This window comes from Cetorhinus maximus, chromosome 2 (assembly GCF_964194155.1).
Source record: "Cetorhinus maximus chromosome 2, sCetMax3.hap1.1, whole genome shotgun sequence".
Taxonomy (NCBI): Eukaryota; Metazoa; Chordata; class Chondrichthyes; order Lamniformes; family Cetorhinidae; genus Cetorhinus; species Cetorhinus maximus.
The window spans coordinates 182318111-182335728 of record NC_135880.1 but is presented as its reverse complement, the minus strand read 5'-3'; the positions used below and the strand labels follow the sequence as shown (position 1 = coordinate 182335728).

At 42.1% G+C, this 17618-nt stretch overlaps 1 protein-coding gene across 5 annotated transcripts in view; it reads right to left on the bottom strand.

The window, feature by feature from the left end:
- ccdc171 (coiled-coil domain containing 171) overlaps window positions 1-17618 on the bottom strand; it is a 226036-nt gene that overhangs the window by 97737 nt on the left and 110681 nt on the right. For all 5 annotated transcript variants that reach the window (XR_013573484.1, XM_078530317.1, XM_078530309.1 and 2 more), the window contains 3 exons: window positions 5170-5396; window positions 3937-4125; window positions 2189-2380 (listed from right to left, as the gene is read on the bottom strand). Coding sequence is in view for 4 of the 5 variants with exons in the window: in XM_078530317.1 (XP_078386443.1) it covers window positions 2189-2380; window positions 3937-4125; window positions 5170-5396 (608 nt within the window). In the remaining variant the exon portion in view is untranslated. The remainder of the gene's footprint in view (window positions 1-2188; window positions 2381-3936; window positions 4126-5169; window positions 5397-17618) is intronic.

Here is a 17618-nt window from a genome sequence, read left to right as displayed (position 1 = left end):
CATGTCCCAGCTCATGTGACAGTTTCACATGAGGGCACATGTCCTTAAATTTTTTTTTTTCTTTAATTAAATTTTTCATAACTTAAGCTAATCTCCGTGCCTCAGGGAGATTTCTGCGCTCTTTCGCACACATGTGCAAAAGAGCGCAGGCTCCGACTCATGGGCCCCAAAAGTAACTTGGGGCACAAATTAAGAGGGCAGGAAGCAGCCCCAATGATATTTTTACCACGAGGTCTAGGCTGGCAATTTCCAAAGTTAAAGGAGGGATCTCTTACAGCGAGATTGCATCCTCCACTTGGATTTTTAATTGGGCAACACAAGCCCATTGTGTCTGCCAAGATAAGTCAAGGACTGCTTTTCTAATGCCTTACTGGAGTTCTTAGTGAAAATAGAAAGGCTGGAGAAACTGTTCCCAGAAACCGCAAAAGCATCCCCAAGGCTGAAATGACATTTGTCTAAACAGTGATGGTTGGAGGATTTTAGTGCCGTCAGCGCCTGTGTTCAATACAGTAAGGTTCAATGTCCTCACATGGGCAGTGAGGGTAAGTACAACGGATAAGTTTGAGGTGATGCACTTGGGCAGGGCAAACAAGGCATGGGAATATGCGATGAATGGGAAGTACCGAGGATCAGAGGGACATTGATGTGCATGTCCACTGGTCCCTTAAGGTAGCGGGACAGGTAGATAAGGTGATTAAAAAGGCATATGGGATACTTGCCTTTATTAGCCGAGGCAGAGAATATAAGAGCAGGGAGGTTATGCTGGAACTGTATAAAACGCTGGTTAGGCCACAGCTAGAGTATTGTGTGCAGTTCTGGAATCCGCATTATAGGAAGGATGTGATTGCACTAGAGAGAGTACAGAGGAGATTTACCAGGATGTTGCCTGGGCTGGAGAGTTTTAGTCATGGAGGAGAAATTGGATAGACTGGGGTTATATTCCCTGGAGCAGAGGAGATTGAGGCGGGGACATGATTGAGGTGTATAAAATTATGAGGGGGCACAGATAGGGTAGACAGGAAGGAACTTTTCCCCTTGGTGGAGGGATCAATAACCAGAGGGCATAGATTTAAGGTAAGGGGCAGGAGGTTTAGAGGGGATGAGAGGAAGAATTTTTTCACCCAGAGGGTGGTGGGAGTCTGGAACTCGCTGCCTGAAAGGGCAGTAGAGGCAGAAACCCTCATAGCATTTAAGAAGTATTTGGATGTGCACTTGTGATGCCATGGCATACAAGACTATAGACCTAGTGCTGGAAAATGGAATTAGAATAGTTAGGTACTTGTTTGACCAGCGCAGACTCAATGGGCCGAAGGGCCTTCTTCTGTGCTGTAGACCTCTGACAACTCTCCATCCCTCAATGGGGCTGAGTCAGATACATTTACATTGTCACCCCTTATATCCTCTACATTGTGGCTAGCTAGCCAAGAGATCAATTCCGACAACACAACACAGTAGAAGACACAGACATCAGCATGAATGGTCTTCTTCAGGGCCCGCAGTTTTTGAGCAACAGGTTACGATAATCTCTCCTAACACCCACCTAAATACTTCCATCACTCCCTTGCCCCCATTTTCAGCAATTCCCTTCCAGAGTACAATCACAAGAGCAGACTGCAAAGCCTCTCACATTCTAAGCATACTTACCTCTTCCTTTCCTCTCCCCAAACCATATGGTAGCACCGTTCTCTTCTCTCATACTACCAAGTTGCACAAGCACCAACTCCTCTCAACGCTCCTTCACTGCTGTTTAAATTCATAACCTACTCATCCCATCTTCCTTCTTCCCAATGTCAGCATTTGCACAATATGCACAAGTCCACACATCACTTACCTTTTTCAGAGTTTTTTTGCTCCTGAAGATTATATCTCTGCTAATTTAATCATTTTTCATAAATTGCCTTTGTTCATATTCAATATTCCATACCAAATTATAACAGAATGCTAATTTTTTTTCCTGAAACATTCTAATTGTGTCTTTTTTAGGATTGAAATTAACTTTTTTTGTGCTTCTTTACTGTGAAGTCTGGTACAGAAAAGGCTATTGGCTGAGTAATATGGACACCTCGATATTTATGCTGGAACTGGTACACCACATTTACAGTGGACTGTGTTAAAGGCAGCGAAGTCAATTAGAAAGTTAAAGAGAAAACAAGACAAGATCGCTCTATGAAAGTGGTTAACAGCCTACCTTTACAGCCTCAGATAGGGTCTGATCCTTTTCTGCTTCTTCATTGGAATGTAGCTCCAGTTGCAATCCTAATTCCTGCATCTGATGTGCTTGTTCATTTAGTAGCAGCTGGGCCTGCTGCTCTCTGAGCAAGGCATTATTCAGCTCTTCGCAAATACTCCCAAATCTCTCAAATGGAACCATTTTCTGGGTCTACAAGAATAAGTTTATGGAAATAGGCACCAACTCATTTAATCTTTCCTCAAAGACCATTTGAATTACATGTGACAGACAGTTACCACTGATGAAATATGTCTGATTTTAATGTTGCTCCTCATTTGTAGAACAAAATTATTGAGGAGATTTTTTAAAATTCTGATTAATTTGTCTTTATTGCTGAGTTTTATTAGTTAATTATTGCTATTAAATTGATCCTGATCAGTGAATGTTAACAATTCTTGTTGTGGCGAGGTGGTGGGAGGTTGGGGCATTGGCAGAGATCAAGAGCACCCCTACCCTAGGCCAGAGCTGCAGAAATCAATTATAGCATCCTTACTGCGATCTCAGGGAATGAACGTGTAACCTTCTTGGCCATAACATACATGACTGACATAGTCATCATCATCAGGAGACTCCGTTTTCTGGTAAGATCATTGGGGTCCATTTGTGGATCATTATAGTTTCAAGGTCAGAATCCAATTCTGTCCTTCATCATTTTCAAAATATAGATTAAGTAAGATGCAAATAAAGATATTGTCCTTAAACTAGACCAAAAATTCCAGAAAGCCATCAGCAAATTGTAATTTGTATCGATAAGGGATAGAGTAGTTTAGTGGTTATTTTACTGGACATCTAATCTAGAAAACACAAGATCAAATCCAACCATGACAATTTAAGAATATGAATTCCATTTCAAGAATCTAGAAATTTTAAAAAATGATGGTATTAGTAAAAGTAGCTATGTAGCTGGCTGATTCTTTAAAAAACCCAACAGGAAAGGGAGCCTCTAGTGTTATGTTGGTAAATGGGCTTTCTGATAACTAGCTACCAACTGGTATCTCCAACTGTCTTTGCACCCTCCTAAAATGGGGTCTTCAAACTAAAAGATCTATCCTTCTATTCAGAAACCAGCAAAGCTGAGGAGATCAGCATCAATGAATGCATGATTTGGCACCGTCAACATTCATAGTATCATAATTTTTATGGTTAGTAAACTAGGAGAAAACATATCAAATGGATTGTTATGCTGGATCAAATGTAATCCCTATATCAGAAAAAATGTATTTTCAAGGTACAATGCACAATTCCAATGTATACAGATTTGCATTACTGCTTCAATAAATTCCTGTAGTAACTTTTTATGACTTCACTGAGTGACACTAAAATTAGTTTGTGTCTATTATTTAACAGACTCCTAAAATCTCTTCTTAAAACTAAAAAATCAGACCAGCATGAAAAGCCAATAAACTTGTGCCATTCAGGAGGCATTCTAATTAAATCACTCTTAACTATTAACATTTCATCCAATCTATTTCTTTCTTGGCTTTAAATTAAACTTTTCTAATAAAACGAACTGTCAGTCTGCTTGTGCGAATGTCTGAGTTAACACTAGTGGCGTGAAGGTCTTAATGCCATTAAAAATACACTTTCGTATAATGCAAACAATTTTTAGGGAGTGCAACGCTGGAACCCTGGTAAAATGCCCACGAACAAGATAGTTTCTATTTAACCTTGAGATTTAGAAAAGCCCAAAGTAAAGAACTGTTCACCTTCATATTCTGCTTGAGGTCGCTCAGTTGCTGTTCAAGGGTCTGATTTTTCCCACTTTCTCTTTTCAGTTCATTCATGTAGTTTTTGAGTTGCATAAGCTCCATACGCAAAGAACGACGTTCGACTTCTGCAGCATGCAGCCTCTGAGTAAATTCAAGGATCTGTTTCTTCAATATTTCTACACAATTCTGGTAGAGAATAAAAAATAAAAAAACTAATAAATTTCAACTTTCATTAAATTGATTTAAATACTTAAAATCATAAAATAAAATCAAGAAGGAACAGAAGTTGACTGGACTATTAGTCTTGCATAATTGAAATAAATTACAGCCACCTTATAAACTTGAGTTGAGTTTTTAAGATACTGGAATTTATTGAGAAGTAGTGCTTGCTTACCAGTCAAACGAAGGTTCCTATAAACTAAAGATTTTTATTGCTGATAAAACTTGCATTCAATCCTGACCAATAATCATTTCAGTTGTTAGCTGACCTTCACACAATAAAAAGTTTTATTCTGTAAGAAACGAGGTGGATGCTACAGAAGAAAGATTTTATTTGTAGTATAGGGTTTCTATTGCAGAGTAAAATTAGTATGGACCCTCAATCCACAGAGTATCAAATCATTTACTGCTACAAAAAGATCTCATGACTTCTTAAAGCAAACCTTAGACTTTTTTTTACTTGGGATTAAAAACTGTTCCACCACACTGAGGTTGAGTTCTTTCATTTTGTGGAGCAAATCTACATATAATTTGGAGCAAAAACGTATGTTGTTAATCCATAGTTTGTTTCAAATTTAACATTTCTAAGATTCCATTGCAGGAAAATGGGATTAAATTAAATCGCACAAGTGGAGGAGCGAGCACTGTCACATGCATAATGGGCTAATTTGCCTCCTTCTTAACAGGAATTTCCATGAATGAGTAAAAGCATGGTACCACCTGTACTATTAAGAAATTACGAAACTAATTTCAACAGTTTGACTGCTAAGCAAGCATTATATCTCAATAAATTCCAATATCCTAAAATTTTAAGTCAAAATCTCAAAATAATATTGTGCGATAGTCTGAAATGAGGCAGACTGGATTTAAGCATTTCACCAATTTAAAATGTTGATGCCAGTACAGTATTCCAGCAAAGAACCCGTGTGTTGGCACACTTCAGCTTTAATAATATTAGTAGAACTGATCAGGTTGATAAATGGATTAGTCACTGTGAATTACTAGCATTACCTTTATGGGCACAGTAACCTGTAGTCCTTCTTTCCTTGCCTTGGCATTGGCGTTGCACAGTCCATCACTCAGTATTTGTACTAATGATTTTTTGTGCCCATATCCGAATTGTCTATTACACCACAGTGGAACATTTTCCATTTCCACAATTAGTCTGTCCATGAGCTTTGAAAAGGAACCCTTGGCTGCATTTTCCATTGAACGGCTTGAAAGATGATGATTGTGATCTAAAGAAATGAAAAGAAAAGAATTACCTTGTAAATTACTATTCTTGCATTTAATTGTTTATTTCATAATTCTTTATTTTATTTAAATAAGCTTATTAGATGGTCGAGTCAACTAGTTAGGGAAAAATAGATAAATAATCTATTTTACATGAAAATGTATAACTCCACCAAATCTCACAATCCCTGAAACCATAATATTTACATCTGGAGTTAAGCTGTAATTTACCTTTAGATTCTAAGGCAATTAAATTTTTACTACTAGCACAGTTACTTATTTCCCCAATGGAGTTTGGTAATTATCCTTCTCATATGATGGTTTTATGGCCTCAGTACAACAAACATGTTCTACTCACTGCTAGTTTTGTCAGGTTTATAATTAATAAATGTGTTTTGTGTAGATAAATGAAATTATCACTTGTTAGTGTGCCCCATATACCCTGGATTTCCAAGTGGCTTCAAGATTTAATAAATGTCTTTTTCCCCCTTTTCAGGTCTGCGTTCCACCGAAAATCCTAATCCAACTGTTGCTATCTGTACACTAAAATGCAGACATAATTAAATTAAAGTTTATACATTCCATAGCACTGATGAAGAAAAACAGGTTCCCAAACAGTGTAAAGGATGATCATATCAGAGCAAGATTGTCTTGCAGCATATGAGGCTTGAAATGAACACCAGACTATTTGCCAAAAGCAAGTAATTAAAGCAGCAAACTCATCAAGTTTACTAATTACTGTATTCACTATTATAAGGTTGGTAAAACAAGGTGCGATTGTTTCTCAGTGACTGTGACAGCAAGGTTACAAATCAAATTCAATAACTGAAATTATTTTGGTTATTCAATATATTCTTTCAATTATAAAATGATTCAATCTATATTGTTATTCCGTCACTGTCGCTGGATCAAAATCCGGGGACTCCCTCCTTAAAACAGCACTGTGGGTGTACCTACACCACACAGTCTGCAGCAGTTCAAGAAGGCAGCTCACCACCACTTTCTCAAGGGCAATTAGGGATGGACAATAAAAGCTGGCCCAGCCAGCGACGCCCACATCCCGTGAAAGAATAAATAAACCTGCTTATGATAGCAAAGCATTTCTAGTTACTTTTTTAAAAGTGTAATTGGGTTGAAACAAATTCATTTTATAACTGAGAGAAATAATTCTTGATCAGTTGATGTAACCTATTAGTGGAAACTGCACAATGTTTTACTAAAAGGATCAGAAATAATGTTTCCAGGTTGCTGTAAAACCAGAGAAAAGCCAATCCTTCTGAACCAGGATCAAGCAGTGCATTTTGCATTAAATTGACTCTGGTGAGGGACATCAAGCTGAATTATCTAAGAATGTAAATAGTTTTAATTTTTTTTTAAAAACACAGAGGTGTGTTGTGACAGCTTTTCTTAAGGCAAGTCCTTGAATTCCATGGTGCTCAAATATTCATCTCCTGCCTCAATTGTTATAGTGATCACATTCCATGAAAAAACACAGCTTGATCAGGATTCTAGGAAGATGAATATTTTTGTGCTACCTGATCATTAGCTATATGTATATAAAAAGCACAAAATGATTTATATTAAATGTACCAACACCCTCTCCTTAAGATTTCCAGCCCTGTACGGTGTCAAAACCCAGCAATCTAGGTATTTCTGATACACTAGCTCCCACCTAATGGTCGATGACTGCACTACAGTTGGAACTGAAACTGAATTTTTGCTTCTCGTGAGCCAACATTGAAATGGCACAATCAGTTTGTTTTGCCTGGAAACAAAATTGCACAAGAATAGAATTTCACAATTCCCACAATATATTTTAGCATTGTACTTCAATTTCAATGCAATAGCTGGGGCCCATCTGCATAATAAAGGTCATGTTCAATTTCAGTGAACTATTACATTACAATGGAAAAACATATACTTGAAACAGCAGTCAAAACACAGCCATATATACTCCTTTTGTAATCTGTACAACAATTTAACAGATCCTTTGGAGCTGTTACAATCATAGGATCAAAAATATTGCGGATCAAAAATATTGTAAAAATATACAAAAGGATTTTGTATATTACTACACCCAAACACAAAAAAAGTTGCTGATATCATTCCAGAAAAAATACATAGCAGCATGTAAATTGATTTTGCTGAAATATCATTGCTTCACATGTCTCTGATGCAGATTTCAAAACTTTAGTCCTGGTCAGTCGTATTTTCAACTCTTGAATAGCCAAGTTTCAAAACATAAGATAATTTTATGATTTAGATATGCATTCTTTTTTGTGTAGAATTGATTGCCCGCAATTGTTAATGCAGCTTGGAGGACTCAACATCATGTGACCCACAGTACTGTAAATTGGCCATCAGAATACATGCTGCTCCATGCACTTTTGGCCTCTAGTCACATAATGAACAGATTCTAATGATTTATGCAAGCAATATTACATCATGGGCTGCCGGTACAGCGCGAACACCACGGGCTCTGGTGTCTTACTTCCATTCCATGTAGAATGACATATGGGTATGAAGGTGTGTTACTGGACTAGCAATCCAGAGTCTGAACAAGTAGTCCAGAGTGCATGATGCAAAACTAATGAAGGTGATAAGCTGGGTCAACAAAAAGGGAGATTTGAGTATACTTGGGAATTGGGTGGACAGGTGGTATTGTTAGTAGGTTTGATCATTTTGAGTCCCTCAATCCAGCTCATTTCCATACATTAGAAACCATAGTGGTACTAACACACACAATTCACTCCATATCTTCCCTCCTATTTGGGCATAACTCATCCAATAAACGTTCTTTGTTTTTGGACCTAAGGATCTTAAAATTTGCTGTCACTGGGAGTTTCCTCATTTTATATCTTGTCTGTTGTAAGTAAACTGAGAAGGGATTAATTACCATGATGAATCAACAACTTCATTATAATAACATTATGCTATTACCAAGATGATAGAACTGAATTGACCTTAGGGTTTTTTGTCCAGTGATTCCTACATGAGTTCAAATCTCACCATGACTGTTTGAAAATTTGAATTCAATTTTTAAAAAAAGGACTGGTAAAAGTGGGAAAAAAAGTGACCACGAAACAATCAAGTTGTCAGAAAAACCCAACTGGTTCATAACAATCTGTAGCAAACAAAACTTGTCATCCTAGCCCACTCTGGCTTTTACATGATTGGCTCTTCACTGTCCTGTGGTGGCCTAGCCAACGATTCTATTGCATTAAAATGCCACCTTCCCAGGGCAACTAGGGGTGGGCAACCCTCAGCTAGCTATTCCCAAATCCCAAGAATGTTTTTTTTTATATATAAAATGGTTATTTGCACAATAGCCAAATTAACAGCAGTCGGCAAGGATTCAGAAGGGATGGGGGGAGCAGAGGCCAGCTGATGCCAGAATTTCTTTGGGGCTGGGGATGAAGGAAGGGGACATGCCTTCTAGCCTCAACAAGATAGGGCCTGTTTCTACCCTCAGTACACCAATGAGGGAGGTGGTGGCGTAGTGGTATTGTCACTAGACTAGATGGTGGAATTTGAATTCAATAAAAATCTGGAATTAGAAGTCTAATGGTGGCCATGAAACCATTGTTGATTGTTGTAAAAACCCATCTGATTCACCAATGCCCTTTAGAGAAGGAAATGTCTGTGAAATGGCCGAGCAAGCCACTCCGTTATATTAAAGCCTAAAAGGAATGGAACCAGATCGACTATCCAGCATCGACCTAGGCAATGGCAAACTCAGACCTGGTGACCCTGTAAAGTCCTCCTTACATCTGAGGGCTTATGCCAAAATTGAGAGCAAGCAACAGTCTGACTCACACAATCAAGGCAATGTCCCAGACACCACGATCACCATCCCTGGGTATGTCCTTGTCCCACCGGCAGGACCAACATAGCAGAGGCGGCGGCACAGTGGCATACTGTCAAGAGGGAGTTGCCCCTCAACATCGACTCCGGGCCCATGAAGTCTCATGGCATCAGGTCAAACATGGGCAAGGAAACCGCCTGCTGATTACCATGTACTGTGCCACCTTCACCCCCCCAACCCTCATCTAATGAGTCAGTACTCCATGTTTGAGCACCACTTGAAGGAGGCACAGAATGTACTCTGGGTGGGGGACTTCAATGTCCATCACCACGAGTGGCTCGGTAGCACCACTACAGACCGAGCTGGCTAAAGGGCTAGACTGGGTCTGCAGCAGGTGGTGAGGGAACCAACTAGAGCAAAAAACATACTTGACATCATCCTCACCAACCTGCCTGCTGCAGATGCATCTGTCCATGATGGTACTGTGCTAAATGGGATTGATTTTGAACAGATCTAGCAACTCAAGACTAGGCAACCGTGAGGCACCGTGGGCCATCATCAGCTGCAGAACTGTACTCAACCACAATCTGTAACCTCATGGCCCAGCTATCCCCCACTCTCAACCCTGGTTCAATGAAGAGTGCAGGAGGGCATGCCAGGAGAAGCACCAGGCGTACCTAAAAATGAGGTGTCAACCTGGTGAAGCTACAACACAGGGCTACTTGCATGCCAAACAGTGTAAGCAGCAAGCAATAGACAGAACTAAGCAATCCCACAACCAATGGATCAGTTCTAAGCTCGGTGGTCCTGCCACACCCAGTCGTGACTGGTGGTGGACAACTAAACAACTCACTGGAGGAGAAGGCTCCATAAATATCCCCATCTTCTATGATGGGCAAGCCCAGCACATCAGTGCAAAAGATAAGGCTGAGCCATTTGTAACAATCTTCAGCCAGAAGTGCCAAGTGGATGATCCATCTTGGTCCCCTCCGGAGGTCCCCTGCATCACGGATGCCAGTCTTCAGCCAATTTGATTCACTTCAAGTGATATCAAGAAATGGCTGAAGGCACTGGGTACTGCAAAGGCCCTGACAATATTCCAGCAATAGTACCGAAGACTTGTGCTCCAGAACATGCCGTAACCCTAGCCAAGCTGTTCAAGTACAGCTACAACACTGCCATTTACCCGGCAAAGTGGAAAATTGCCCAGGTATGACCTGTCCACAGAAAACAGGACAAATCCAACCTGGCCAATTACTGCCCCATTAGTCTACTCTCAATCAGCAGCAAAGTGATGGAAGGGGGTATCAACAATGCTATCAAGTGCGGCTTGCTTAGCAATAATCTGCTCACTGATGCTCAGTTTGGGTTCCACCAAGGCCATTCGGCTCCTAACATTACAGCTTTGGTTCAGACATGGACAAAACAGCTGAACTTCTGAGGTGAGGTGATGCCCTTGACATCAAGGCAGCATTTGACCGAGTGTGGCATCAAGGAGCCCTAGCAAAACTGGGGTCAATGGGAACTCTCCATTGGTTGGAGTCATACCTAGCACAAAGGAAGATGGTTGTGGTTGTTGGAGGGCCATCATCTCGGTTCTAGGACATCACTGCAGGAATTCCTCAGGGTCGTGTCGTAGGCCCAATCATCTTCAGCTACTTCATCATAAGTTGACCTTCCTTCCATCACAAGGTCAAAAGTGGGGATGTTCGCTGATGATTGTACAATGTTCAGCACCATTCGCAACTCAGATACTGAAGCAGTCCATGTCCAAATGCAGCAAGACCTGGACAATATCCAGGCTTGGGCTAAGTGGCAAGTAACATTCGTGCCACACAAGTGCCAGGCAATGACCATCTCCAACAAGAGAGAATCTAACCATCGTCCCTTGACATTCAATGGCATTACCATCGCTGAATCCCCCACTATCAACATCCTGGGGGTTATCATTGACCAGAAACTGAACTGGACTAGCCATATAAATACTGTGGCTACAAGAGCAGGTCAGAGGCTAGGAATCATGCGATGAGTAACTCACCTCCTGACTCATCAAAGCCTGTTCACCATCTACAAGGCACAAGTCAGGAGTGTGATGGAATACTCTCCACTTACCTGGATGAGAGCAGCTCCAACACACTCGAAGCTTGACAGCATTCAGAACAAAACAGCTAGCTTAACTGGCATCCTATCCACAAACATTCCCTCCATTGCCAACGCATAGTGGCAGCAGTGTATACCATCTACAAGATGCACTATAGGAATCGATGAATTCCAAGGCTCCTTAGACAGCACCTTCCAAAATCTCAACCACTACCATCTAGAAGGACAAGGGCAGCAGACACATGGGAAGACCACCACCTGGAAGTTCCTCTCCAAGCCACTCATCATCCTAACTTGGAACTATATCACCACTCATTGTCACTGGAACTCCCTCCCGAACAGCATTTTGGGTGTAACTACACTACATGGACTGCAGCAGTTCAAGAAGGCAGCTCACCATCACCTTCTTAAGGGCATTAAATGCTGGTCTAGCCAGCGACGCCCATATCCCATGAATGAATACAAAATAAGTCACTGGGGTCCTATATATACTGTTGGATTCTGATAGCACATACAAGTGAGGTTCTTCCCCGAGTCAGTCGGATCCCTCAGCTGCTGATGAAAACAACAGGGTTAAACTTGCTGCGGGGCAGGAATGGAGCAGCAAATAGAGCCACTCGCTTTTACCTGCCTGGTTTCTGCCAGGCAGTTATGAGTTAAACCCCCCACAGCCCCCAATTAATCCAGTGGTGCTTTGCTATATAGACTGAGTAGGGTCTTAAAGGCAGTCCTGATTTGTACAAATTTGCCTTGGAAACAGGTTTCTCAATAAAGGGATGAAATGGTAGGGACATGTGCAGAATGTTTTGCAATTAAAATTGTAGTTGTACTATTGTTTGTGGAGTGGTACTGTGGTGGAAAGGGGAAAGATGTAGACAGTATAGTGGGTGAATGTGAAAGATAAGAGAAGGCCTCCTTCTTGGAGCCCTGGAGAGGGGAGGGTTCCAACAGCAGCAGTGGATGCAGGCAGATAAACAGCAGCAACCTACAGAAGATATAGAACACAGACCATTGCCAGCTGCAAAACACTTTCCTGCCAACCTGCTGCAGGAGAAAGAAATGTTTGAAGGGAACCTGCAGCCAGGGAGGCTGTTGCATCAATCACTGTTTGACAAGACTTATGCACAACTCTGCAAATGTACCCCAGATGAATGATCCAATGGTTATTTTCTCAAAATTGGTACTGATGAGCAACATGTTCTGCCAACTCTGACTGCACCAATTCACTGCCTGAACACTGAAACATTCCCGAAGATATAAATCTTAACACTACATTGCAAATAATGTGCAAACATTTTTATTTCCCAACCATCTCTTGCGTGTGTGTGTAATTAATATTTATTTCCACAGTGTGCATCTGTCATGAAAATATACTCATTTTCATCAGGTTATTGGGAATCATTGTCACGTTGGAATAGTGGAGTCTGGAGTGTGCGTGCGCGTGTGTGAGAAAGAAAGACTTAATTGAATTAAGGACAGGTGGTCTGAAGGCTTTGATGCATCAGAAGAGAAGCGAGGTTTGAAATGCTAAATAAGTAAACATGGCTGAAGTTTTAGAAGGTGTAAAAGGAAAATTTGCATTTGGAGATAAACCAGAGTAGTCGTGAATTTCAAAGAGAGGGTGAAATGTTACACTTAGCCAGAAGAAGCCAAACAGTGTGTTAATTTTTCCCAAAGCTTACTGGTAAAATTGGTACTTTGAAAGATTTTTATTATTAGAAAGGTAAAGTCCAAAAACATATTGAAACAATGGCCAGAATTTTTCCGTAGGCGGGTTGGGGCGGGGTCCGCTCGCCGACACAAAAATGACGCGGGATGACGTCAGGAGGGACCCCCGACGTCATCCTGCCCCATTTAAATATTCAGGAAGGCGGGCGGACAGCGAAATCAGCCAATTGAGGCCATTGACAGGGTAATTAAGCCACTTAAAGGACCTGCCCGTCCAACCTTAAGGCTGGCGGGCAGGCCAGGAGCCCCAGCTGGCTTCTGACAATACATGAAACCTCATCCACTGGCAGGATGAGGTTTCATGTTTGTTTAAAAAATCTTTAATAAAGTTTTTGTCATATTTATTAACATGTCCCATCTCGTGTGACATTGTCACATGTGGGGGACATGTTAATAATTTTTTTATTATTCTATTTTTGAGGTTTATGAAACTTTCAGCGCTCTCCCTGAGATAGCACTTAGTCTCAAGAAGATATGCGCTCTTTCGCATGCATGAGCGAAAGAGCTCACTTTGACAGTTGGGGAATGCCCCCCCAACCCCGCACAGGAAACGCATAGTGCTTCCCGTTGGGCAGCCTGCTGGGCGGGCCTTAATTGGCCCGCCCACTCAAAATGGCGGCAGTGCCCACTTCGGCGGGGGCGATCGGCTGCCCGCCCACCCATCAAGGGCAAAATTCTGCCCAATGCGATTTACATTAAAAAGGGAGAAACATGCGTAAAAGAGATGAGGTTATGTGTGAGGAAAGAAGGCTATCTAAGATCTAACACGTGTGAAAAGCCTCCAGCCTCTATGTACCAAGCTACTGCCTGTAGGAACCGAAGCTAGGAGAATTCACTGTGAATATCCCTGCCCAGGGTATCATGTGCTTTGCCAAGGTCTATTAAAATCTATTTTGTTTTTACTGTTCCTTAACAGAGATGTAACTGGGAGCTAGATTAATTAGGGGAGCTAGGAGTTATCATAGTAGTAATCTGTAAACCTATGTATATGCTTAAAATCTTTTCTTCTATTAATAAATGTTTAATTTTGTTTTTATAAAAACCTATCAGACTCGGTGGTCTTATTACTACTGAATTCAAGGCACGCATCTCAAAATCAAAATACAAATTGCAAAACAGTTATGGCAGTTGTTTCAAGTTTCCCTCTGGGATTTGAGCAGCTCAGCATTTACCATCTGCTTTGCCATAACATTGTCTTTGGCACAATGCATGTTTTATTGTGTTCTACCTATTCTTGGATTCTTAAGCACAAATTCAGTGGTAGAATTAAGTGTGGCGGCAGCTTGGCGTTCTACAATGGGGACAACAATGCCAGGACATGTCTGTCTTTTTCAGCTGAGTCACAAGGTTACCTTGCAACTACTACAGTTTGGCTCTCACACTGACTGGCTTTTCCTGCCTACCATGAGCCAACTGCATTACACAGTTGTGCATCGCCCTGGCAGATATATGCTCCTCCCCCTGCTGCAGGATGTTCTTTGGAATCACTACTTCTTGTCTCCACAAAAGAAGATGAAGCTCAACATTTAGGTTCTCTTTAACCAATCCCCTAATCTCTCCAAGCAAGGAGTGACAGCCATGTGTAAATTGAAGCCCCAAATTCAGGAAGGATATGCTGATGAGGGTAGATTAAGTAGGGTTGGAGCAGGCTCGTGTGAACATAAAAACTGGCATAGACCAGATGGGTAGAATAACCCATTTTTCTGCAATATGTTCTATGTAGTTCTATATAATCTTTAAAAACTGTAGTCACAGGGTTCATGGGAGAACAGCATTTGGTCTCATAGCCTCTGCTATCTTATTCAGGGATGGCATGAGAATCCATTCCCACAACCTATGGACATGGGAAGCAGCATTTACTCTGTTCACTACATCTCTCCCTGCTTACTCATGTTCACTTCCACATGAGGATTTCCTTTCTGCATCAAAGTTTGCTAACCTCCGATGTTAAATCTCTTCAAGCAGCAATGTTTGTTCATGAAGGGGTTAGTTTAGCCCCTGCTCCCAGGCATCTTGCCTCCCTGTTGGTCCACAAAGCAAGAACAAACATTAAGGTTTTCAAAAAGTGACTTCTCTTTATGAGCTGCTGTTCTACAAATTTCCTGTCTTCCTTTTATTTATCATGCTCCCTGTGTTCATGAAAAAATGAGGCAGGGATATGTGCTAATCAGTAAAATGAACTGATCTTGTTGAATCCAGCAAGGCTAATATCCCACTACCCACCTGAGACATTGGCTGGGATTTTCACTACTGAGGTGGAAAAAGACCTCCAGATATCACGATCTGCGCTCTGGTGGAGGGGTCGGATGCGGGATGTAGTCAGGATCACCAACCCTAGAAGCAGAGCGTAGGGGTCAATGGGGGCGGTCAAGGTGGGCTGGTTAAAAGGCACACGTTGGTTCTCTAAGTTCGTCCCAGTTGTGTAATAAGGTTAGGCCCTCTAGCCCTCATCACCCACCACCTATGGCCCTTTATACGCCATGCTAACTCATGCTCCCACACCTACCCCCCATTGCCCTTTATACCCCCCATGCCAACTCACCCAATATCCACCATGGGCAGGCCTCAGGAGCAAGGTGGAGATAAATACTAAAAGGTGAGAGACAGTACGAGAGGAGGACCCTGGGACAAGCAGTCAGCAGCACCTGGAGGAGAGTGCGAGCAGAGGGCCCTGGGACAGGCAGTCAGCAGCACCTAGAGGATCTAGTCTATCTAGAGGATTTAGCATCTAGCCTATATTCAAGTAGGAGTAAGGATAAAATAAAAGCAAGGGTCCATATTCTATTTAGTTAAGATATGTCTGGGGAGCTCAGTCCTGTGATTTGCACATCCTGTGCTATGTGGGAAATCCTTGACACTCCTGGCAGTCTGGATGACCATGTGTGCAGGAGCTGCCTCCGATTGGAGCAACTCGAGCTCCGGGTTTTGGAGCTCGAGTGGCAGCTGGGGGCACTACGGTGCATTCACAAGGCTGAGAGGTTCGTAGATAACACATTTCAGGATGTGGTCACCCCGCAGCTTAAGGAAGTGCAAGCAGAGAGGGGATGGGTGACCACCAACCAGAGCCAAGGCCAAGGCACGGTGGGTGGTCCAGCTGCTCAGGGCGGGAGGAAGAAGTGAGGAAGGGCAATAGTGGTAGGAGATTCATTACTGAGGAGAGTAGGCAGGCGCTTCTGCAACCGTAGATGTGACTCCAGGATGGTATGTTGCCTCCTGGTTGCCAGGGTCAAGGATGTTACAGAGCAGCTGCAGGACATTCTGAAGGGGGAGGGTAAGCAGTCAGAAGTCATGGCCCATGTTGGGACCAATGACATAGGAAGAAAGAGAAATGAGGTCCTGCAAGCAAGACTTTAGGGAGTTAGGTAGGAAATTGAAAAGCAGGACTTCAAAGGTAGTAACCGCCGGAATACTCCTGGCACCACTCTGTAGTGAGTATAGGAACAGAAGGACAGAGAACATGAATGCGTGGCTGGACAGATGGTGCAGGAGGGAGGGCTTTAGATTCCTGGGGTTTTGGGCCCATTTCTGGGGGAGGTGGGACCTGTACAGGTTGGACGGATTACATCTGAACAGGAACGGGACTAACATCCTCGCGGGGAGAATTACCTGGAAAAACTCAGCAGGTCTGGCAGCATCGGCGGAGAAGAAAGGAGTTGACGTTTCAAGTCCTCATGACCCTTCAACAGGACTCGAAACGTCAACTCCTTTCTTCTCCGCCGATGCTGCCAGACCTGCTGAGTTTTTCCAGGTAATTCTGTTTTTGTTCTGGATTTCCAGCATCCGCAGTAGTTTTTTGTTTTTATCCTCGCGGGGAGCTTTGTTAATGCTGTTTAGGCGGATTTAAACTAAATTGGCAGGGGGATGGGATCCTGAAAAGTAGTTGAGGGGAGAGAAGCGGAGATGGAATTAGAAGTTAAAACACTAGTAAGTGAGTCTGGAAGGCAGAGGAAAGATATGCTAGATAAGAAAGAAGTGAGTTTAGCAAGGCTAAGTGGAATATGTTTTAATGGAAAGAGCCCGAGGAATAAGACAGACGAGCTGAGGGCACATGGGAGTATGATATTATAATTATGACTGAGACTTGGCTAAAAGGGTGGGATTGGTAGCTCAACATTCCTGGTATTGGGTATTCAGATGAGATAGAGCGAGGAATAGAAAAGGAAGGGGGGCTGCAATATTGATCAAGAATCAATTATAGCAGTGAGGAGGGATGATATCTTGGAAGGATCATCAAATGGAGCCATATGGGTAGAAGTGAAAAACACAAAAGGGGCAAACACGCTGTTGGGTGTGTACTATAGGCCCCCAAACAGTCAGGGAGAGATAGAGGATCAAATATGTAATCAAATTTCAGAGAAGTATAAGAATAATAGGGCAGTAATAGGGAATTTTAACTACCCAAATATTAACTGGGATAGTGTTAGTGTGCAAGGTAGGGAGGGAGCAAAATTCTTAAGTTGCATCCAGGAGAACTTTTTTAAGCAGTACGTAGAAAGCCCAACAAGGGAGGGGGCAGTTCTGGACCTAATATTCGGAAATGAGCCCGGGCAAGTAGAAGGCGTATCAGTAGGAGAGCATTTTAGAGATAGCGACC